Consider the following 25,732-nt stretch of genomic DNA (forward strand, 5'->3'; position numbering starts at 1 on the left):
TTGATGGTCTCAAACACAACTTATTGAGCATCAGTCAACTATGTGACAGAGGGAATACTGTTTCCTTCAATTCTGAAGCCTGTATTGTCACAAGTAAGAAGGACAATAAAGTGGTTCTAACTGGAGTTAGAAAAGGAAATGTGTACCTAGCTGACTTCAACTCTACAGATGCAGAATCCATTACTTGTCTTTTCAGCAAAGCAAGTGCAGTTGAAAGTTGGCTATGGCACAAGAAGCTATCCCATTTGAATTTCAAGACAATGAATGATCTAGTCAAAAAGGACTTAGTTAGAGGAATGCCTCTAGTGGAATTCACAAGGGATGGACTGTGTGATGCTTGTCAGAAAGGAAAGCAAAAGAAAGTATCATTCAGTAAGAAGCTTGAATCTGCAATTGATGAACCATTACAACTGCTACACGTGGATCTTTTTGGACCAGTCAATGTATTGTCAATTTCAAGGAAAAGATATTGCCTAGTGATTGTAGATGATTTCTCAAAGTTTTCATGGGTCTACTTTCTTGGATCAAAGGATGAAGCTAGTGAAATCATTATCAATCATATCAAGCAAGTCAACAATCATCCTGATCTCAAAGTAAGGAATATTAGGAGTGACAATGGAACTGAGTTCAAGAATTCAACCATGAAGTTGTTCTGTGAAGAAAATGGGATCATGCATGAGTACTCAGCTCCAAGGACTCCACAACAAAATGGTGTGGTGGAAAGGAAGAACAGATCACTAATTGAAGCTGCAAGGACAATGCTTGAAGAGTCAAAACTCCCAACTTACTTTTGGGCTGAGGCTGTTAACTGTGCATGTTACACTCAGAATATTTCTCTAATCAATCAGGCAAAAGGCATGACTCCCTATCAACTATTCAAGAGAAGAAAACCAACTTTAAACTTTCTGCATGTCTTTGGTTGCAAATGTTACATCTTAAGGAATCAATCTGATCACAAAGGGAAGTTTGATGCAAAGGCTGATGAAGGAATATTTGTTGGTTATTCTGCTGGAAAATCTTATAGGGTCTACAATCTAAGAACAAACATTGTCATGGAATCTGTGCATGTTGTGTTTGATGATAAAAAGATTGATGGACTAACAGATGAGGGACATCATGAAGGACTCAAGTTTGACAATATTGAGATATATTGTGATGATAGTGAAGATGAGAATGATGAAGAAGGCATCTCAAGAAGAATTCAGAATCTGCCTTTGGATAATTGATAAGTGGCATTTTATACCACTTAGAACGTCTTAAAATGGCTTAAATTGGTGTCTTGAAATCAAGTATTTTGTGTATTTGATGCGTTTTTCTAGTGTTTATACATTTCAGGGTATTAGTTGCATTTCGGGGGAGGAATCATCAAGAATAAGCCTTGGCATGTGTTCACCATTGCGAGAGGAAAGGAATGGGCAGATTACGGCGAAGAAACGGAGCAAACCTGGATTTTTTTCCAGTAGAGGCCTGCGCGCCCGCGCAGCAATGCTGAGTGGCCGCGCAGCAACCTGCGCGCCCGCGCAGCTATGCTGAGCGGCTGCGCAGGGTCGGGAATTTTGCTGAATTATTTTAGACTTCTACTTCTGTTTGGCTTCCAACTTCTATGTAATCTGAGTTTTATGGGACTATTATATAAGTAGATTTGAGACGTTTTCAAGAAGAAGAAGAAGAAAAAGATTGTGTTTTACGCAAGAAGCGAAGGAGATAAGGAAGAAGACCGATTTAGCACACCGCAACGAAGAGGAAGCATATTTTCTTGTGATTCTTGTTTCGTTGTAACGTTGGATGCTAATTTTCTTGCTTTGACTTATTTACTCTTGTGACGTACTCTGTTTTAATATAATTAGTTTAGTTATTATTTTCTTGTGTTTGTTTGTCATGGTTTCATATGAACCCATGATGGCGATAAGTTCTATTATGGGCTAATCGTGATCATGAGGTTGCAACGGATTTATTATGGAATTCTTTAGTTAATTGTTTAATACTTTAGTGTGTGATGATTGCATGATATCTAGTATTGATTGTGCGTATTCGTCTTATGTGCGTCGTGAACATATAAGATAGGGTGTTAATCTCTTGTGAAGCGACGGTGGATCTTGAGATTTAGAACTTGCCATGCTAGCATAGGTTCATGTACGTTGAGCATGATTAGTGGGTAACTCTAACAGTTTGATTTGCCCTATGTAATCAAAAGGAATAACTTGTGCTTAAATCGTTGTGTTGTCAATTTCTGTAGACATATAGGAACTCAACATAATTGATGACTATTCAACTTCTATCTTAATTATGGATGCTTGGTAGAATGGTATTAGTACAATGAAAGTTGGCTTTTATCAGTTTCGTGTTATTCGATTAATATCATCACTGTCACATGCTAAAGGTAATAACAATGGCTATAGAAGGAAGTAATAATGAAGTTGTGATCTCATGAGTGTTTTATTATTGATAAATTGAAGTGTTAGTTAAGTGGTTAATTAAGTAGTTAATTATAGTTAATATTTAATCAACAATTTTAAGTGTTATTATCTTAACATTGAGAAGTAATCATACATTGGTGAGTGAGTTTAATTAGACAATAATTTAGTCTGAGTCTCTGAGGGAACGAACTAGAAAATATTCTATATTAATTGCGAACGCGTATACTTGCGTGAATATTAGCGCGTGTTTTCACCCTAACAAGTTTTTGGCGCCGCTGCCGGGGACTCGGCGTATTTGTTTAGTTTATGTACTTACCATCATTGGTCATTAGGACTCAGTGATTAGGACGTAGTAGTTACTTACTCTTTTCGGTTGTGTTTCAGGTACTTTAGCAAGCGTTTATGCAAACTCGTTCTCGTGCTCGCAAGAGGACTTTAGATACAGCTGAGGAGACAGACGAAGTTCTTGATATTCCGGAGAAGTTAGATTTTGAGGATTCGGATTCAGGAACTGAGCAGAAAGAACCAGTAAACATGGGAGATCATATTGTTCAAGCTGATCCAGCTCTTATGGATTATTCTCGGCCTAAAATTGATGACATTCAGTCAAGCATCCTTCATCCGGCTATTCAAGCTAACACCTTTGAAATCAAGCCGGGCACTATTCAGATGGTGCAGAATTCTGTTTCTTTTGGAGGAGCGGCAACTGAAGACCCCAACATGCACATGAGGAATTTTGTCGAGATCTGCAGCACTTTTAAGTATAATGGCGTGACTGATGAGGCTATCAAGTTGAGGCTTTTCCCATTCTCACTGAGGGATAAGGCTAAAGACTGGTTACATTCTGAACCAGCTGGGTCCATCACTACGTGGCAAGATCTTGCGCAAAAGTTTCTGGTGAAGTTTTATCCAATGGCAAAGACTACTGCTATGAGGAGTGCTCTTACTCAGTTTGCGCAGCAACCTACAGAATCTATGTGCGAGGCTTGGGAACGCTACAAGGAAATGTTGAGAAAATGTCCACATCATGGAATGCCGGATTGGATGGTGATCACTGGTTTCTATAATGGTTTGGGGGACCAATCTCGGCCCATGCTCGATGCAGCAGCTGGAGGAGCCTTATGGGCTAAAAGCTATACTGAGGCGTATAATCTTATAGAGACGATGGCTGCAAATGAGCATCAAAACCCAACTCAGAGGATGACGTCAGGCAAGGTAGCAGGTATTCTGGAAGTTGATGCAGCCACCGCTATTGCAGCCCAGCTCCAAGCGCTATCAATGAAGGTTGATTCTCTGGCTACGTATGGAGTTAATCAAATAGCTATGGTTTGTGAGCTTTGTGCAGATTCTCATGCTACGGATCAGTGTTCTCTTGTCAACGAATCTGTTCAGTATGTGAATAATTATCAGCGACAACAGCAGACTGTGCCAGCGACCTATCATCCTAATAACAGAAATCATCCAAATTTCAGCTGGGGGAATAATCAGAATGCTATTCATCCACCATATCAGCAAGGAGTGAGTAAACAGTTTAACCCACCTGGATTCCAGCAACCACAGCAGTATGCTACAAGGCAATCATATCCTCAATAGGGAAGTACAGCTGCACCCACTAGTGCTGATTTTGAGGAACTTAAGCTGTTGTGCAAGAGTCAGGCGGTTTCTATCAAGACCTTGGAAAATCAAATCGGTCAATTAGCCAATGCAGTGCTCAATCGTCAACCTGGCACTCTTCCCAGTGACACGGAAGTACCAGGCAGGAAGGAAGCTAAAGAGCAAGTCAAGGCTATTACCTTAAGGTCTGGAAAAGTGGCTGATGCTGAAAAGGCAAAGGAAGTCGAAGCTGAAGTTAGAGATGAAGAATCTAAGCAAAAGGAGAAAGCGGCGGAACCAAGGAAGACTACTGTTGAACACACTCTGCCTGAGGCTAATACAGGGGAGAAACAGCTCTATCCTCCACCACCTTTTCCTAAGAGATTGCAGCAACAAAAGCTGGATAGACAGTTCGGGAAGTTTCTGGAGGTGTTCAAGAAACTTCACATCAATATACCTTTCGCTGAGGCTCTGGAACAAATGCCTAGTTATGCGAAGTTTATGAAGACTATTCTTGCAAGGAAGGTGAAACTGGATGACCTTGAAACCGTTGCTCTCATGGAAGAATGCAGCGCTGTTCTGCAGCAAAAGTTACCACCAAAACTGAAAGATCCAGGAAGCTTCACCATTCCTTGCACCATTGGCAATCTAACTTTTGACAAGTGCCTTTGTGATTTGGGAGCAAGCATTAATCTGATGCCGTTGTCGATCTTTAAAAAGCTGGATCTGCCTGATCCAAAACCCACATACATGTCGCTACAATTGGCTGACCGTTCCATTACTTACCCAAGGGGCATAGTTGAGGATGTGCTCGTCAAGCTGGATAAGCTCTTCTTTCCAGCAGATTTTGTTATTCTGGATTTTGAGGAAGATAAGAAGATTCCCATAATCTTGGGAATGCCTTTCTTGGCTACTGGCCGTACCTTGATAGATGTGCAAAAAGGTGAACTTACTATGCGGGTCCAAGATCAGGATGTGACCTTCAATGTATTCAAGGCAATGAAATTCCCTACAGAAGATGAGGAGTGCTTAAAAGTGGATTTGATTGATACTGCGGTTACTTCGGAACTCGATCACATGCTAATGTCTGATGCATTGGAAAAGGCCTTAGTGGGGGATTTTGACAGCGATGATGAAGATAGCAACGAGCAATTACAATATCTGAACGCTTCTCCATGGAAGCGAAAGCTGGACATATCATTTGAATCTCTTGGTACTTCTGACCTTAAGAATGCTGAAGGGAAGCTCAAACCATCAATAGAGGAAGCACCTACCTTGGAGCTCAAACCATTACCTGAACACTTGAGGTATGCTTTTTTAGGTGATTCATCTACTTTACCTGTTATTATTTCATCTGACCTTTCAGGTAGTGAGGAAGACAAGCTCTTAAGGATTTTGAGAGAATTCAAATCGGCTATAGGATGGACCATAGCAGACATCAAGGGGATAAGTCCTTCATATTGTATGCATAAAATTCTGCTAGAGGAAGGTAGTAAGCCAACTGTGGAACAGCAGCGAAGACTGAATCCCATCATGAAGGAGGTGGTGAAGAAAGAAATTCTGAAATGGCTAGATGCAGGCATCATTTATCCTATTTCTGACAGCTCGTGGGTGAGCCCCGTACAATGTGTACCTAAGAAGGGAGGTATCACTGTGGTCGCAAATGAAAAGAATGAGCTCATCCCTACTCGAACAGTTACAGGATGGAGAGTATGCATGGATTATAGAAAATTGAACAAAGCCACAAGGAAGGATCACTTCCCCCTTCCATTTATTGATCAAATGCTTGACAGATTGGCGGGTCATGAGTATTTTTGTCTTCTGGATGGTTATTCCGGGTATAATCAGATTTGTATTGCACCAGAGGATCAGGAAAAAACTACCTTCACTTGTCCATTTGGCACATTTGCTTTTCGCAGAGTTTTGTTTGGGTTATGTGGCGCCCCGGCCACTTTTCAGAGATGTATGATGGCTATATTCTCTGACATGATTGGAAATAACGTCGAAGTGTTCATGGATGACTTCTCCGTCTTTGGACACTCATATGATGAATGTTTGAATAATCTACGCGCCGTACTCAAAAGATGCGTGGAAACTAATTTGGTGCTTAATTGGGAGAAATGTCATTTTATGGTGCGTGAAGGCATTATCCTTGGGCATAAGGTCTCTAGCAAGGGTCTGGAGGTGGACAAGGCCAAGGTGGGAGTCATTGAAAATTTTCCCCCACCTAATTCTGTGAAAGGAATCCGTAGTTTTCTTGGTCATGCGGGTTTTTATCGGCGATTCATCAAGGACTTTTCAAAGATATCTAAGCCGTTGTGCAATTTGCTTGAGAAAGATGTGCCGTTCAAATTTGATGATGAATGTTTGGCAGCATTCGAGACTCTCAAGAAGAGTTTGATCACTGCACCAGTTATTACAGCACCAGATTGGACAGAACCGTTTGAGATGATGTGTGATGCGAGTGATTATGCGGTAGGTGCAGTTCTGGGACAGCGCAAGAAAAATCTCTTCCATGTGGTCTACTATGCGAGTAAGACTTTAAATGGTGCCCAATTGAACTACACCACTACTGAGAAGGAGCTTTTGGCTATAGTCTTTGGCTTTGAGAAATTTCGATCTTATCAGCTTGGTACGAAAGTAACAGTATTCACTGATCATGCAGCTATTCGCTATCTGGTTTCTAAGAAGGATTCGAAGCCGAGACTCATTCGTTGGGTGCTTTTACTTCAGAAATTTGAGTTAGAGATCAAAGATAGAAAAGGTACTGAGAATCAAGTAGCTGACCATCTCTCTAGGTTGGAGAATCCCGATTCTACTTCACAAGATAGGACATTAATCAATGAATCTTTTCCGGATGAGCAGTTGTTTGCAATTCAGGAGGAAGAACCATGGTTTGCAGATATTGTAAACTATCTCGTAAACAATATAATGCCTCTTAATTTGACATCCTCTCAAAAGAAGAAGTTTCTGCATGAGGTGAAGTGGTATATGTGGGATGAACCATATTTGTTTAGACAGGGAGCTGACCAGATCATCAGGAGATGTATCCCGTTCTGTGAGACGGAGGGGATATTACGAGACTGCCATTCCACGGTTTATGGTGGACACTATGGAGGTGAGAAAACGGCAGCTCGTATTCTGCAAGCAGGTTTTTTCTGGCATACTTTGTTCAAGGATGCTCACCAGTTTGTTTTAAGGTGTGATCGTTGCCAAAGAGTGGGAAATTTGTCAAGGAAGGATGAGATGCCATTAAATGTGATGCTTGAAGTCGAGGTCTTTGATGTGTGGGGAATCGATTTCATGGGGCCTTTTATCGCGTCTTGTAATAATCAGTACATCTTGCTGGCAGTCGATTATGTCTCAAAATGGGTCGAAGTTAAAGCTTTACCGACAAATGATGCAAAGGCAGTGCTAAATTTTCTTCATAAGCAAATTTTCACAAGGTTTGGAACACCTCGGGTAATCATAAGTGATGAAGGATCGCATTTTTGCAACCGTAAGTTCACTTCTATGATGCAGCGTTATAATGTGAATCATCGAGTAGCTACTGCCTATCATCCGCAAGTAAATGGTCAAGCGGAAGTGTCTAACAGAGAGATAAAGCGTATTCTAGAGAAGGTTGTTTGTCCATCAAGGAAGGATTGGTCTTTAAAGCTCGATGAAGCTGTTTGGGCTTACAGAACAGCATACAAAACTCCACTTGGGATGTCACCGTTTCAGTTGGTGTACGGTAAGGGATGTCATCTACCGACGGAGCTTGAGCATAAGGCCTACTGGGCATTGAAGAAATTGAACCTGGATTTAGATGCAGCTGGTAAGAAAAGAATGCTTCAGCTTAATAAATTGATGAATTTCGACTTCAAGCGTACGAGAATAACAAAATGTATAAGGAAAAGGTGAAGAGGTGGCACGATAGGAAGCTACATCCTAAGTTATTTGTGCCAGGGCAACAAGTTCTTTTATTCAACTCTCGGCTCCAACTTTTTCCTGGGAAGTTGAAATCAAGGTGGTCTGGACCTTTTATTGTCAAAACTGTGTTTCCACATGGAGCGGTGGAAATTTTTGAGAATGATTCGGACCAAGCATTCAAGGTTAACGGTCAGCGGTTGAAGCACTACTATGGGGACATGGCAAACCGAGAGGTGGTTAGTGCCATTTTGTTGACTACTTGAGAAAGGTACGGAACGTCAAGCTAATGACGAAAAAGAAGTGCTGCGTGGGAGGCAACCCATGAATTGTTGTTACAGGAACCCTTAGAAGTTAATAACCTATCCAAAAACACAAAAAAAATCAGAAAATAGGGGCTGAAAATTTTTTTTCCAGAGACCCTCTGCGCGCCCGCGTATCTATGCTGAGCGGGCGCGCAGCTCCAGAAAATTTTTTACAGTTCAGAAGAAAAAAAAACAAACAAACAAAAACACAAAAACAGTTTTAGCCCATAAACCCACGAATTGTTCCCACTACCCCATCATTTTATCCCTTAATTCCCAAACCCTAATCTAATCCACACCCTATATATACATACACCTATCCTACATATCTCCCACAAAACTTCCTACACTTAAACTCTCTCACAAACATCAAAAATCAGTTCTTACACACTTTTATTCACGAATCAATGGCACCCAAGAGAGCACGCACTATTGACAGCAGCAGCACAGTTCCTATTGCTGATTCATCGAGGGGTACTGCTGCAAGGCCTCGGTTAACTGACAGAGCTGCGGAGGAGGAGTACACTAGGCTGTTGGGGAAGCCGATTCTGAAGGAGAGGGGGTTTTTACCATCAGGGAGGGATGGTGAGTTGTTGCCCATGATTGCAGAGAAGGGGTGGATAGCTTTTTGTGAGTCACCCGAAGCAGTACCGATGAGCGTTGTTCGCGAGTTCTACGCGAACGCGAAGGCTGAAAAGAATGGGTTTTCTGTAGTCCGTGGGCTGACGGTTGATTATCATCCTGCGGCGATTCGCCGTGTGATTGGACAGCGAGAGAGGAAGCCCGAGGAGGAGAACTGGAATGAAAAGACTGCTGAGGATTTTGACTTGGATTTCATTTGTGCGACTCTCTGTCGACCGGGCACAGTTTGGACCCGCAGTCCAGGCAATAATGAGTATCGTCACTTTCCGGCGATTGCCATGAACAGGTATGCCCGTGCATGGAATGCATTTATATGTGCTAATATTTTGCCTTCTTCACATGCACACGAGGTCACAGTTGAGAGAGCACAGTTGTTGTGGGGAATTCTGCATGATGAGTACTATATGGACCTTGGTGAGTTTATCTACCAAGGAATTCTGAAGTTTTTGAGGGGAGCAAAGCATATGAACATCCCTTATGCATCCACGGTTACGAAGCTATGCCGAGCAGTGGGAGTGAACTGGCCGGCTCATGAGCAGTTGCAGTTGCCAGCAGCTCCGATTGATTCTGGCACTCTGAATGGAATGCAGGAGTGGACCGGTGGTGAGCCTGAGGAGCATGGGCTGGGTTATCGTCTTCTAGGAGGGCGTCCAGCACGAGGTGCTACTATGGCTAGGCCAGGGCGTGGTGAGGCTGGTTCTTCGAGAGCTCAGGAGGGTGCTGGGATGGGTGATGCCCAGTATAGGAGGCTTTCACGGCGGATGGATGCCATGTATGAGATGCAGAGCAGGTTTGCTCAGGAGCTCACCCTTGCGTTAGGGACTGCTTTTCGAGGCCTTGGAGCTGATATCCAGTGGCCAGTTTTTGGTAAGGACTCTGCATACCCACCGCCTGATACTCCACCCACTGAGGGTGATGATGATGATGACTCCGAGTAGGTATACCCTGTGTTCCTTTCTACTACTTTCACTGAGGACAGTGAAGATTTTTAGTTTGGGGGTGGTAGTTAAGGAATATTGTGTGTGTGTCATTTAGTTGCATATTCATGATAGTTTAGTTCATATAGTTGCATAATTTATGCCATTTAGTTTTTTTTTTTATGAATGTCATGTAGCTCATGCATTTACCATGGTCCCTTTTGCAATAAGTTATCGACTGAATTGTGATATTGATGCGAGTGTAGTGATAGCATTAAAGTGATATTAAGTTGTGTAGGTTGATATGCATGCTAGAAACAATTGTAAGTCCACTAAGTCTTAAAGAATGCGTAAGGGCTAGATTGTTGTTATGATTTGGTTGTTTTCAAGGTCAATCTACTTATTATGCTTAGAATTCGATTATAGGTTCTTAGTGATAAAGACATGAAAAAAGAAAAAAATTTGGAGAAAAAAATATGGAAGTTGTTGCTAGTTGTGGCTAGGCGTCAAATGGCTAGTAGCCGGCTCGCATATGTTGCGAGTAGTCTAGGGTTGAGCAAGATGGAGCGAAACGCACTTGCTCAGAAGTTATTAAAAAAAAAAAATTGCATAATTGATCAAGAGTGGGCTCTTTGGTATTCGAGTTATTAAGTTCTTAGGGGACTTTGTGCCTAGTGACCTAAGGCTTTTAGAGTCTGGGATCCGCTAACCTAACGCTCGTTACATGGATACCATTGTATAAGTCTTTTGTGGACCTCACTCATTGCACGGTCAAATAAGCATTTGAGTTGTAAATAAAAAGCACGATTCCGTAGTAAGCTCCAGAGTTCTTGTAGTGTTGTATATCACTTTGTGCCTAGAATTTTTATTCTTTGTATAATCGTAGGATTGCCTTGAGGATAGTCTAGTCATAGTAATTGGTCTAGTTCCGAAGCATATCTGTTAAGCATTTGCACACACCACATTTCTGGCTGTATGTCCGTTTGCATGAGTTTATTGATCTTTAGTTGTCTAACTGCATTCGTTGAGATGTGACAATTTGGTTGGTTAATTGTAGTAAGGGGGATCGTTGCATTTTCATATAGATTGCATTCATGCATATTTTTATTTGTTTTTGAGTCTGTGACGCTTGAGGACAAGCATCGATTTAAGTTTGGGGGTGTGATAAGTGGCATTTTATACCACTTAGAACGTCTTAAAATGGTTTAAATTGGTGTCTTGAAATCAAGTATTTTGTGTATTTGATGCGTTTTTCTAGTGTTTATGCATTTCAGGGTATTAGTTGCATTTCGGGGGAGGAATCATCAAGAATAAGCCTTGGCATGTGTTCACCATTGCGAGAGGAAAGGAATGGGCAGATTACGGCGAAGAAACGGAGCAAACCTGGATTTTTTTCCAGTAGAGGCCTGCGCGCCCGCGCAGCAATGCTGAGCGGCCGCGCAGCAACCTGCGCGCAGGGTCGGGAATTTTGCTGAATTATTTTAGACTTCTACTTCTGTTTGGCTTCCAACTTCTATTTAATCTGAGTTTTATGGGACTATTATATAAGTAGATTTGAGACGTTTTCAAGAAGAAGAAGAAGAAGAAGAAGATTGTGTTTTACGCAAGAAGCGAAGGAGATAAGGAAGAAGACCGATTTAGCACACCGCAACGAAGAGGAAGCATATTTTCTTGTGATTCTTGTTTCGTTATAACGTTGGATGCTAGTTTTCTTGCTTTGACTTATTTACTCTTGTGACGTACTCCGTTTTAATATAATTAGTTTAGTTATTATTTTCTTGTGTTTGTTTGTCATGATTTCATATGAACCCATGATGGTGATAAGTTCTATTATGGGCTAATCGTGATCATGGGGTTGCAACGGATTTATTATGGAATTCTTTAGTTAATTGTTTAATATTTTAGTGTGTGATTATTGCATGATATCTAGTATTGGTTGTGCGTATTCATCTTATGTGCGTCGCGAACATATAAGATAGGGTGTTAATCTCTTATGAAGCGATGGTGGATCTTGAGATTTAGAACTTGCCATGCTAGCATAGGTTCATGTAAGTTGAGCATGATTAGTGGGTAACTCTAACAATTTTATTTGCCCTATGTAATCAAAAGGAATAACTTGTGCTTAAATCGTTGTGTTGTCAATTTCTGTAGACATATAGGAACTCAACATAATTGATGACTATTCAACTTCTATCTTAATTGTGGATGCTTGGTAGAATGGTATTAGTACAATGAAAGTTGGCTTTTATCAGTTTCGTGTTATTCGATTAATATCATCACTGTCACATGCTAAAGGTAATAACAATGGCTATAGAAGGAAGTAATAATGAAGTTGTGATCTCATGAGTGTTTTATTATTGATAAATTGAAGTGTTAGTTAAGTGGTTAATTAAGTAGTTAATTATAGTTAATATTTAATTAACAATTTTAAGTGTTATTATCTTAACATTGAGAAGTAATCATACATTGGTGAGTGAGTTTAATTAGACAATAATTTAGTCTGAGTCTCTGAGGGAACGAACTAGAAAATATTCTATATTACTTGCGAACGCGTATACTTGCGTGAATATTAGCGCGTGTTTTCGCCCTAACAATAATGCACAGAATGCTGCATCCGTTGAAAGTCATAATTCAGCTTCCGTTGAAAGAAGCAATGCAGCATCCGTTGAAAGACAAAGTGCATCATCCGTTGAAATTCATAATGAAGCATCCGTTGATCACAGTCTATCAACGGATAATTAATTCACTTCATCAGTTGATAGAGCTCCCAATTCCTTTCAAAGGATCAGCAACTCAGGGGGAGATTCAACCAATCAACACTCTATCTCACATCATGACAATACTGAGGCAACCTCATCTAGAGTTAATCTACCACCTCAAAGGAAATGGACCAAGAATCACCCTTTTGAACTGATCATTGGTGATGCTACATCTAAAGTGCAAACTAGAAGGGCTACTCAAGATGAATGTCTGTATAGTAGCTTTCTATCACAGAAGGAACCTAAGAGAGTGGAAGAAGCTCTATTGGATCCAGATTGGATTTTAGCAATGCAAGAGGAGCTAAACCAATTTAAAAGGAACAAAGTATGGAAGCTGGTACCCAAGCCAAAGAACAAGAATTCTATTGACACAAAATAGGTATTCAGAAACAAGATGGATGAAAATGGCATTGTCATAAGGAATAAAGCCAGATTGGTTGCTAAAGGCTATTCTCAACAAGAAGGGATAGATTTTGATGAAACATTTGCTCCAGTTGCCAGACTTGAGGCCATCAGAATCTTTTTAGCATATACAGCCCATGCCAATTTCAAAGTCTATCAAATGGATGTCAAGAGTGCATTTCTAAATGGGGAATTGGAGGAAGAAGTTTATGTAAGCCAACCTCCAGGATTTGAAGATCCAAACTTTCCAGACTATGTGTATTATATGTTGAAAGCACTCTATGGACTAAAGCAAGCACCTAGAGCCTGGTATGAGACTTTGTCAAAATTCCTTCTAGATAATCACTTCACAAGAGCTACTGTTGACAAAACTCTCTTCTTTAGAAATATTAATGGCTCTAAAATACTTGTTCAAATTTATGTAGATGATATTATAATTGGATCTACAGATGATAAGCTTTGTAAAAAGTTTGCTAAGTTAATGCAAAGTAAATATGAAATGAGTATGATGAAAGAGCTAACTTATTTTCTTGGTTTACAAGTTAAACAAGTTAGTGATGGAATTTTCATTAGTCAAACTAAATACATTTATGATCTTTTAAAGAAGTTTGACTTAATGGATTGTTCATCTGCAAAAACTCCCATGGCCACTGCCACCAAGCTTGAATTAAACAAGGCTGAAAAGTCTGTGGATATTTCAAGTTATAGAGGCATGGTTGGCTCACTTTTATATTTAACTGCTAGTAGACCTGATATAATGTTTTGTACATGTCTCTGTGCTAGATTTCAAGCTGACCCTAAAGAATCTCACTTAGTGGCTATTAAAAGAATCTTCAGATATCTCAAAAGGACTCCAAATCTAGGAATTTGGTACCCTAGAGAATCTGGTTTTGATCTAATTGGCTACTCAGATGCAGATTATGCAGGCTGTAAAATAGACAGGAAAAACACAACTGGCACATGTCAATTTCTAGGGAACAAGCTTGTGTCATGGTTCAGCAAGAAGCAAAACTCTGTTTCTACATCAACAGCTGAAGCTGAGTACATTGCTGCTGGTAGTTGCTGTGCACAGATACTATGGATGAGGAATCAACTATTTGACTATGGTTTGACTGTTGACAAAATTCCAATATTCTGTGACAACACAAGTGCCATTGCCATTACTGAAAATCCAGTGCAGCACTCAAGAACCAAGCACATTGATATCAAGTATCATTTCATTAGGGAACATGTGATGAAAGGTACAGTGGAACTTCATTTTGTTCCAAGTGAAAAGCAGATTGCAGACATATTTACCAAGCCACTTGATGAATCAACATTCACAAGATTAGTAAGTGAGGTAGGTATGCTTAATTATTCATAAATTTATGTCTTCTACATAATCTGCATTGGAGCCTGAAATGAATTTGCTGCAAGAACAAAGTTGGCTTCAAGAAAGACCTATCCTATCAACGGATATTCCCTATCAGTTGAAAGCCAAAATTGTTTTATCAACGGATGTTCATTATCCGTTGAAAGACAAATACATTTCTGGTAATTTTATCCCTCAGCGGATAAAATAGTGTTGGTCATCAACGGATAACTATTTACCTTATCCGTTAAAGTGTCACATCAGTTACTTTTAGTAAATCACAGCCGTTGATTTCTTTACTTAACCGTTGATACAGATATACACTGTTGTATGTATTTGTTTTAAAGGCAGTTTAGAATTTCTACAGTTTTATTTATTCTTAAACGGCTGTAATTTACTTAAAAGTATCATTTTATTTACGTTTTAATTCAAGAAAGTATAAAAGCCCATTGAACTCTTATTTTTCACTTTACGCTTTCTTGCAATTTTCATTCTCCTTCTCTTCCAAAATTCTCAAGTTTTTTCTCTGCAACCTCTACTCACAACAATGGCACCAGTAGTCAAAATTATGTCTCAAACAGGATTTGTTTATGAAAAGAATAATTTCGTAGCCTTGGTTGAAAAGAATGAAGCCCATTCTGATTATCACAAGATGATGGACTTCATCAAACACTGCAAACTGAGCTATGCAATGCTGGAAGCCCCAACCATCTACTGTGAGGTGATTGAGGAGATTTGGACAACTGCAGAGTTCAACTCCACAGATATGACTATTGCCTTCTCTCTCAAAGGTAAGGATTATTGCATTAACTGTGATGATATACAGTCTTGCTTTAAGTTACCTGAGAATAATGCCATAACACCACACACTGATAAAGATGTATCTGTTATGTTAGATTCCATAGGCTATGCTTTTGATTCTGCTAGTTTAGGTAGCATTAGAAGGAAAGGCCTTAGGAAAGAATGGAGTTTTCTTGGAGATGCCTTTATTAAGGTTTTCTCTGGGAAGATTAGCAATTTTGATGCCATAACTTCATCTCTTGTTAATATGCTTTATATGCTAGTTTCTGATAGGTACTTTAATTTTAGCAACTGTGTCATGCTAGAATTAGGTTCCAGATTAGGTAACAAAGCTAATAGACCACATAACATCTACTATGCTAGATTCTTTATGTTATTGGCTAACCATGTTGCTGAAGGATTGGTTATATCAAATGAGAATAATAAACTCAAATGCTGGGCACAAGAGAAAAGGGTTCTTGCAGACCTTTTGAGAATGAACCTCAACAGCCAGGTGCCATTGGTATATTTGCCAATCATGAATGCACCACAGGTAAGTGAGGTAAACATTTCTATAACTCCTACTATCTCCAACCCCATTGTTTGTTTGTCTTTCAGTGTGGCAATGGGATCTGTGTCTTTGCCCAAACAGGTTCCTACCAAAGCCACCAAAACTAAAGTTTCAAAACTCAAGTCAAAGAAAACTACCTCTGTTGTTTCTCAAAAGACAACAGTTGTAACAACTACCATAAACCCTGAAGGGAGTGAACAGGGTGTGAGTGGTGAGGGGAGGGGTGAACATCAAGAAACCCCCCAGGATAAGGTGGGAGAGGTGAGTGGTACCCAAGCCAGCCAAGCCACAGTCTCTCAAAAGACTGTGGTGGTTCAAAAGGAGTCTAACACATCCCTAGTTGCATCCTCCCAAAAGGGTGCAACTATTGAAAATAGTCCCCAACCAGGGACACAGACCAAAAGAGGGAGGGACACCGAAGCCACACATTCACCAATTAAAGCCTTTTCAAGAAAGAAGAAGGTCAAGACCCTAATTTCCACACAAGGGGCACACACAGCACAGATGCATCCACCTGTATCTGAGCCTTCTCAAATTCAGCTTGATGTGATTCCAGCAAATGTGGAGTCACAGCCCCATTCTCTCATAATAGAAACACACCAATCATCAAACTCTCCATCACCCTCTCTGGATGTGGATATGATATTCACATCAATTCTTGATTCTCCCTCATTAAAACTCAGGGAGGAGCCCCACTCAAAACCTGATGATCATCATCTTTTAGATGATTTGTTGGATCATCAGCCAATTCTTTCAGATGTAGTTGAAGAATCTGTGTTACCTCACTTAAAATCAATTCACACAGACTCAACAATTATGTCACTTTCTATATCTACATCTTTTCCTTCTTCAACGGATATCTCTCATCCGTTGACAAGTGGTTGTTCTTCAACGGATAAGCTTAACAGCAGTTATCCGTTGATACCATCAGTTTCCACTTTAACGGATACTCCCTATCCGTTGATGGTCTCTACACCCATAACAGAAACAATTCCAACTGTAGAGGACATGGCTACTGTACAATCACTTTTAGGTTTGAGGGAAGGGAGTGATCTTTTGAGTGAGAGGCTGGGTTGCTCCCAGGAAAAAGGAGAGGTTGAGAGTCACCATATGTATGCTATTTCTTCCAGCATGGCAAAAGTGAGTGAGGGGAGTGCCACCTTAGAAGGTGAGGGTGAGGGTGTGAGGGTGGTGTGAGCCAGGGGGAGCCCCTGATGCAAGAAAATAGAGAAAAAGAGAGAAAGGCAGGTACAGAAGCTATAAGGGTGGATCCAGCCATTGCTAGTGAGTCAATGAAAGTGGATGATGCAGAAAAGGAAAGACAATTTCAGCAACATTACAAAGCTGTAATTGATAACATTTCCTTGGATGCTGACACTTTTACTCATCCTGTTTCAGCCTATCAATTATTGGCTGCTCAGGGCAATGTGGAGGCAAAACAGACATTAAACATTGTACACACTTCAGAATCTCTTCTCAGAGACAAAGCTGCTGTTAACAAACCGCCTTCTCAAACTGGTGAGCCGTCTGAAGAATTTGGAGTAAATTCTAATGATGATGACTTTGATTCTTTGGATGAGAGCATGAACTTAGGGGAGTAGCAGGCCCAAGTTCTGTTCCAGATCTTCCTGAATGGGCATGGGCAAAAGCATCAACACCAGGAGAGTTTGGTGTCACTTTGGTCAGACAAGTCATGACAATTCAGAAGGCCCTTCAGGAGACTATAGATGCTGGTACCAAGGCAATTCTTCAAGCTCATCTGGAATCTCTGCATCTCTTGCAATTACAGCATTTCAAACAGAATCTAAGTGTGGATGAGCTCAAGCAGGATATTGCTGATCTAAAATCCTACAATGCTGAGAAGTTGGATTCAGTCATACCTTATGGTACTATGCAAGATTTGTTGGGGAGACTGAGGAAAAAATCTGATGCTGACAAGAGACTGGCCAGATTAGAAACCAGAGTTCAGATCATTGAAGACTCTATGGTCACCATTCTTCGGAATCAACAAACTCAAACAAATCTACTCATGCAGCTGGCAAATGCACAAGGCTTGACCCCTACCCTTGATGATAACAAAAAGGGGGAGAATAAAGGGGAAGGGGAAGGAGAGCCATCAACAACAGTTCAAATTTCTCAAGTGCTAGTTCCTGTCATCACCACTTCTCCAATTATTCAAATCAAAAGAAAGCTTGATGGAATTGATCTAATCCAGATAGCAGCAGCTGAATTGCAAGTCAAAGAGCAAAGGAAGAAGTTTGATGAAAAGATGCAACAAATATTCGGTTCTACAACTTCTCAATCACAATCTGTGAAGCATAGCACAAAAGTGGAATCAATTATTATGGAACTCAAGCCAGTAGGGAGGAATAAGGTTGGAGAGACTTCTTCCAAGGATCTGAAACCTATGGTTCTCAAGCCCAACAACAGATCCAATAAGGACTCTACAAAGAATCCTCTGAAAGAAGTGGATTTTCCTCTTCCAAAGGCTGATGAGGACAAGCTTTTGGGTAGAAGTATCTCAAAGCTCAAAGAGACCATGGATGTGGCTGTAAGGAGGAACATGGCTATTATCTTCAGAGAGGGAAAGAGCATATGTGTGATGCAAGGACATCCCGAATTCTCAATAGCCAAGAGGGAAGAAACCAGAAGGTTGAAGGAAGAAGCCAAACAGCTAAAGGCTGACAAAAGAGCACAAGCAAAGCTTGAAAAATAGCTAAAGTCAAGTCAGGCTGAAGAACAGAAAGAAATTGAAGACAAAAGTGAAGATGAAGCTATGGGGGACATGGTTGATACTGAGATGGAGGAAAGAAGTAAGGGAAGAGAAGAATGGCAGAAAGGGAACAGAAAGAAGGTCAATGCAAAGAGAAAGATGGTAGATGAGACTGAAGAAACCCAATCAATATCCAAACCACTACCCTCCATTCCTAAACCCATTGTGCCTGACCCCTTCATGAACATTCATGGTGAAACAATCATTCCCAAGGAGGAACCAATTGATTGGGACACCATCAAATTGCCCACCTTCCTAACCTCTTCTCCACCATCAAAGAAGCAGAAAAGAAGAATCAAATCAACACCCTCTAAAGCCTCAATCAAATTCACACAGAAGCCTAAGCATAAACCTCAAGCCTCTAAGGATGATTATGTTCACATCTGTGACATAAAAGAATTTTCAGACATTGAACTCTATCTGGATGAGCTGGAGGAAGTAAGGGGAATAGCTGCCTACAGACAGCTACCAGAAAGACTAGTGTTCAAATACAAAGGAGATGGGGAAAGAACCTGGCCTCTTTACAGAATTCTGAATGAAGACTACTCTACCTTGATTAGAGTCTACTCAGCCATACAAAGGGATTCTGGCTTTACCAGGACTGCCAAGACTGAGATTCTCAACAAGATTGCCAACATAAGGAAAACTTGGAGGGAGCCCAATGCTTTGCCTAGAACATTACTCATTCAAGAAAGAGGAATTACAATTCACAAATCACCTTATTGGTTGATGGAGTTTTGAGACAACAAAGGAGTCAGAAGATTTTTCAGAATTGAAGATCAGCTCAAGATTGCCAGTAATGAAACTCTCAAGGATATGCAATCTAAGTTAGACATCAATGAAGAAGATGAAGCTGAATTCTACAGACAACTTCAACTTCAAATAGAGGAGAATGACAGGAGGCTAGGAAAGAAAACAAGGAATCAAAGGAAAAGAAACTAATCTGCTCAGGCTAAAGGAGCACCCTTGGAAACAATGTAATTCTTCAATTCCATCTCAGCATATACATTTTTGTAGCACTTTTGAATTTCTGCTTTATTACAGTTTATATATTTGTCAAGTGTTTTGTTATCATCAAGCTAAACCCAAATTTATGCCTACAGTTCTAGTAGACATAAATAGGGGGAGATTATTAGGAATATGTGTATTAGTTTGATGATAAGTTAAACAAAACACTTAAGTAGAAATCTAGTGTTTGTAGCCTCAACGGATAAGACCATCTTGGCTATCCGTTGAAGGAGTAGCTTTACTTATCAATAAGTTTAGTATTGTAGCACATTTCATTCTCTGGTTTCAAGTTGTAATTCTTAGATGTTGTAGGAAATTATTAGTCATGTTGACTACTAATGGATATACAAATAGGAGGGCTAATTGTAAATATTTCATGCCTTATAATTTTGTATAAGTGAAGAAGTATCAACGGATATTGAAGACCTTCAACGGATAAGAAACAAAGCTTCAACGGATGTCTCTAATGCTTCAACGGATAATATCCATCAACGGATAAGTGCTTCAACGGATAAAGACTTCAACTGATAATGCATCAACGGATAAAGCTTCAACGGATAAAGCCTTAACAGATAAGGCATCAACGGATGAAAGCTTCAACGGATGCTTAGTTCATTAGCAGTTGATAATGACAATTCACAAGCTGACAGAGGCACATGGGTTGACAGAGACAAACTGGAATGTGGAAGCCTCTAGGAGGAATCAAGAAAATGCAGCATTTCCATTCTGATGCAAACAAGGAAGTATTCAAAGATTCACAGATTATCCTAGATTGCATTGGATAGAGAAATGAAGAAGAAACATGTGAAGAATCTTTTCAATTGTATTTTACAGTTTTGTCTTCACTTGTAAACTTGGTGGTATATGAACCAAGTAGCAACTAGTAATTAGATAAGAATTTTCCTGAGCTGTTTAGAAATATCCAGAGAGAAAATCATCTAGTTTGTAATAGGAAGCAGCTGTGATTTAATTCTTTGAATCACAGATTTTCTGAAATAACACATCTCTAGTGGAACAACAAATCCACCAGAAAAGTTTTTAAGTTCCTTGTGTTCTTTACATTTGTGTTTGACTATATATCTGTCTGTATCAGCTTCAAGCAATTCACACACATTTGTTCACTTAAACACTTAGCCTTAGAAACTACTCAAAACTTGAAAAAGTTTTGAGATTTACATTAAACCCCCCTTCTGTAAATCTCATTGTTAGTTCACTGGGAATAACAACATATAACATAAATTAAATACGCTATTGTGGTTAGAGCTTTACATGAGTATTAATGACCAACGAACCGAAAACATGTATATTGGGTCAAAGTATACCAAAAAAAATGAGAATAATAGTTATTTTTTATTTTATAAATAAGTGGTAATATATATTTAAATGATTACAGAGTTTATTATTAAAAAATATAATTGTTTGTCATAAATTTCAATGATTTTCGTCACACACTGTCTATGATAATTTATCACACGATTTGATGACATATACCATATGTAACATTAATACTAATATTTAGATCCACTAAATATTAAAATATCAACTGAAAAAAGTATGTATTAAGCATGAATGTGTGTGTGTGTGTGGTTTAGCTTATAGTATTCATAAAACATGTGATCATGCTGATTTATATTGGTGTTTGGATGCGTCCTTACATGCCACAACGTGACCGAATGGTATGAATGAATATGAATAATTATAATAAGATTTCTGTATCAAACGCAACCATGAGCCGCTTAACATGTCCAGAGCCGTGGATTTTTGAATATTGAATAAGTTAGAGAGAGATTTATTAATGTCAAAAATAATAATTCAAGAAGACTTAAATTTAAATAACAGTTATAAATTAAAAGTATATGTGAACTACTATATTCTGCAATAGTTCAAAAAATCACATATATTTTCATAAAAATAATCCATATAAATCACCTAGTAGACAATAAGGAATACATTGCAAATGTTGTTTCGGCTTAATGTCAAATGTCGGAGAACATATTTTGCACTAATGTCATCATACCCCAAAACTACTCATTATATAAATAAATAAATACATTTATTATCCACCTGAAGACAATATGAATATACTGTTAACAACTGCAATTAAAATAATATATTCGTATAATTTAGAGCATGCTCGTGCATTGCACAGGCTATAGAGCTAGTTATATATATAATAGAGCAATTAGGGGGTTTGTGAGACATTTTATTCATGCTTAAATTACTTTTTTGCCCCCATATTATTATATATTAATGACATTATATTTAATGTGCATGTATTAATTGTATCTGATTTATGTAAATGTATTGATTAATCATTATTATATATAATAATTACAATTTCATTATTTATATAAGAATTTAGTACTTTATATTAATTTTATAATTATCTCATTATAATTTTAATACTAATGTTAGATATTTATTATTTTGAGGGGATATATTCATTACACCGATTATATTTAAGGAAAACAACTCTATAAGTGACATGGATAGAAAATAATCCTAAAGACTTATTAAATATCGCATTAATTACACTTGATCTTCTTGACTGAAGTCCAGTACAGACCGGTCTGGTCCGAGTTCGTAGCAGACTCAAGATGACTCATGTAGACAAGGGTCACCGGCAGAGGTCGTCAAGATCCACAAACACAAGTTGTTTACGTACTAGGACCAATACGGCTGGAAGAGCAGTGACATGTGTCTTAAATGAACTCAAAGTTCTACACAGAAGGTTCAGGAGTTCCTTCCCTTATTGGACTCCTAATCATCATCTAATTTGTAGACTTGTCCACCAAGTCTCCCAACACAAGTCTAACACTAGACTCACCTCTATATAAAGGGCTCTACCCTTCAACATAGAACTACATTTTTGGCTTGATTCTCTATCATATAGAGATACGTAGGCATCTTGCAAGGACCGATAGTTCCGAACGCGAGAGCAGCCATCAAAACTCGAAGTTCACAAACCCTAGCATTAATTACTAACGCACTCTAGTTCTTATTCCACAATATTTGGCGCCATATGTGGGAAGACTACAACAACCATGGTGAATACACGGAGCAGAAACAAGTGGAATATACGCGCATGTCTCATCGCGAACAATCGCATCAGTGGTGGAAGTACCATCGCACTCAACCTATGCCTCCACCCAAGGATGAACCCTGGTAGGGGCAACTGAGGATTAGCCACAAGGGATGAATCCCCCAGCTTCTCAATGGATGAATCCCCAATTTCAGCAGTTACATGCACCTGTGAACTTTCAACCCGTTGGGTATAAGAACTCGACGATCGTGACCACTAACCCCCCTTACGGGATGCCTCTATACCCCGAAACTAGAGGAAGTGGACACTCTAATAGGAGTGAAGTATAAGGGCAGACTCCCCAATACATACGTGGCTTTGATCCTATTCCAGAGGATCAAGAATTCTTTGGACCTTATACTGATAGAGACTCTGAATCATCGGATGACGATGTTGCTCCGAGAAGGAGGCATGCTGGTAAAGACCCGATACCTAGTACTAACCAGCGCCCCAGAGGCACTCAAGGGACGAATCCCCAAGATGTCCAGGAGCGGATCAGGGCTCATGAAGCTGAGATCCAAAGGCTGAAGCGCGACCTGGAGACGCACCTGACCCCAAGACCCCCACTTGATGCGAGGCGGAGAGATCTTCCTCCAATCATAGACCTGGATGCTCCAATACCAAGAAGGGATGTTGCCCCAAGGGCTGATTCAAGTGATCTTATGCCCCTAGGAGATCTTGATGATCCAAACCCACCATTCACTGATGAGATAATGAATGCCCACATCTCAAGGAAGTTCAAGATGCCCACTATCAAAGCATACGATGGTACTGCCAACCCTGCTAATCATGTCATGATGTTCTCTAACACCCTTTTGCTACAGCCTGTGAACGACGCTATTAAATGTTAGGCCTTTCCTCAAACCCTATCGGGTATGGCTCAAAGGTGGTACATCAGTATGCCCCTAAACTCTATTGGATCCTTTAAGGACTTGAGCCAAGCTTTTATCAAGCATTTCATAAGTGGCAGAGTACACGAGAAGAGTTCGGCCTCTCTTATGGGCATAATCCAAGGAGAAAAAGAGTCCCTGAGAGAATATCCGAATTGATTTACGAAGGAGCCTTTGAAGGTCCCTGATCTTGATGATAAGGTAGTTATAATAGACCTATATCAAGGGACTAGAGACGAGTTCTTTAAGATAAACCTAGTTAAGCGCCCTCCCGAAAGCATGTTGCACCTCCAGGATAGGGCCGGAAAGTATATCAAGGTGGAGGAAAGTATGAAGAAGATAGCTATAAGTAATGAACCCTCTGGGAACAAGAAGAGGAAGACGGATCATGAGTACGATGCCAAGGACAAGTATCCACGAATTAGCAAAAGCTCTAACTCCCCCTCTTTTAAGAAGAATCTGCAACCAAGGTTTATTGAATATGCGAGGTTGAATGCTGCACAGAGCCAAATCCTTATAAAAATTTAGAAGGACAAAGAGTTCAACTGGCTGAAGCCACTAAGGGGAGACCCCGAGAAAAGAGACAAGAGGTCGATACTGCAGGTTCCACAAAGATGTAGGTCATGACACTGATGATTGTAGCAATCCAAGGATGAGATTGAATATTTCATTTGAAGGGGAAAATTCGGATGCTTCACCAAGGGTGAAGAAGCCGGAGGCCAAAAAATAGATAATGAACGAAGAGATGAAAGGGGTAACGACAGAGATCGCAACCCACAGCCCTGAGGGCCAGTAATCAATATGATTTCAGTAGGTCCTACAGCAGTTGAGACTACGAGGAACTCTTGAAAGGCTTATGCGAGAGAAGTAATGAACATAGTTGGAGAGCCATCTAAGCGTTCTAAGTCAGAGATGACGCTTGAGTTTGGTGACCCAGATCTTGAAGGTTTGGAATTTCCTCAGGATGATCCCCTGGTTATCACACCGGTAATCAGAAATTGTCTTGTTATGAGGGTCCTAGTGGACAATGAGTTTATGTGGATATTCTTTTCTATGATACATTCATAAGGATGGGCTACAATGATTCTCAACTAACTCCATCTGACGCACCCATCTACGGGTTTAACCATATGGAATGCAAAGTTGAAGGAGTAATACAACTTCCCGTGACTATCAGGGAAGAGCCCAGAGAGGCCACACAGATGTTGAACTTTCAGGTTATTAAGGCAGCCTCTACTTACAATACTAACATGGGTAGAATAGGGATCCATGCTTTTAAAGTCGTGCCCTCAACCTACCACATGGTACTGAAGTTTTCAATGAGGAATGGTATTGGAGAAGCGACAGGAGATCAGAAGATGGCCCATAGTTTCTATGTTGCAGCACTTAGCCCCGATGAAACTGGGGGGCAGGTCCTCCCTATAGAAGACATGTATGTCCGAGAGAATGACAAACTGTGAGGGAAGCCAGCAGAGGATTTGGTCCCAATTCCCATGGACTCCTTAGACCCAGAGAAGGTCACGTTTATTGGAGCATCTCTAGACAAGCCCTTGAAAGATTAATTGACAACTTTTCTATAGAAGAACAGTGATGTGTTTGCTTGGACAGCGGCTGATATGCCTGGGATTGACCAGAACCTTATAACTCATAGGTTAAACGTCGATCCGACTCGAAAGGCTGTAAAGCAGAAGAAGAGAACTCATGCCCCTGATAAGCTGAAAGCCATTAAACAGGAGGTCGAGAAGCTCCTAGAAGTTGGATGCATTGAGGAAGTACGATTCCCTGAATGATTGGCCAACCCCGTAATGGTGAAGAAGGCCAATAGAAAGTAGAGGATGTGCATCGACTTCACTGACTTGAATGATGCTTGTACCAAGGACTGTTACCCCCTAACAAGGATTGTAACACCCCCAAATCCGGGGTCGGGATCCGGGTTGTCACGAGTTCCATTTCCCTTAATAACACCCAATCTTAATAAACAATCAACTACTCTGTACTGTGACCCCACAATAAACACACACACCACAAGTTATAGTCTCATAGATGAATATCCAAAAGTAACACGAGTCATTTTATTCCAAAATTATATGCCATTACACCTTAAAAGGGTTTCTGAATAGATTTACATTTCTTTGCCATTATTACAATTGATAAAGATACATAAGTCTGGTACATCAAAAGTTGAAAGCCTAGCCTATTGGTAGTTCCTACCTCAGCTACAGCGACATCAACGCCTATAGGAAACTGCGGAACGTTTCCTATCCACTCGCGAATTGGGACCTTGGTCCTGTTCATCTTTTCTATCTGTTGTTGTATGATGAAAGAAGAAAGCA

The 25,732-nt window shown here is 40.0% G+C and overlaps 1 protein-coding gene and 1 non-coding gene across 2 annotated transcripts; one reads left to right on the forward strand and one right to left on the reverse strand.

The window, feature by feature from the left end:
* Window positions 1–3,344: 3,344 nt before the first annotated feature.
* On the reverse strand, window positions 3,345–3,451 carry LOC141709564 (small nucleolar RNA R71). The gene has a single exon (XR_012570133.1). It is a non-coding gene; the product is annotated as a small nucleolar RNA R71 (small nucleolar RNA).
* Window positions 3,452–24,469: 21,018 nt separating this feature from the next.
* On the forward strand, window positions 24,470–25,189 carry LOC141699509 (uncharacterized). The gene is made up of 2 exons (XM_074503499.1): window positions 24,470–24,811; window positions 24,980–25,189. Exons 1-2 carry the CDS (start codon window positions 24,470–24,472, stop codon window positions 25,187–25,189), a joined length of 552 nt encoding a protein of 183 aa, XP_074359600.1.
* The last annotated feature ends 543 nt before the right edge of the window (window positions 25,190–25,732 follow it).

This window comes from Apium graveolens, chromosome 2 (assembly GCF_009905375.1).
Source record: "Apium graveolens cultivar Ventura chromosome 2, ASM990537v1, whole genome shotgun sequence".
Taxonomy (NCBI): domain Eukaryota; kingdom Viridiplantae; phylum Streptophyta; class Magnoliopsida; order Apiales; family Apiaceae; genus Apium; species Apium graveolens.

Coding starts and splice junctions, on each gene's coding strand:
- LOC141699509 (XM_074503499.1), top strand. CDS start 24,470: ATGGGCTACAATGATTCTCAACTAACTCCATCTGACGCACCCATCTAC. Junction 24,812..24,979: donor CCGATGAAACTGGGGGGCAG/GTCCTCCCTATA, acceptor ACTTTTCTATAG/AAGAACAGTGATGTGTTTGC.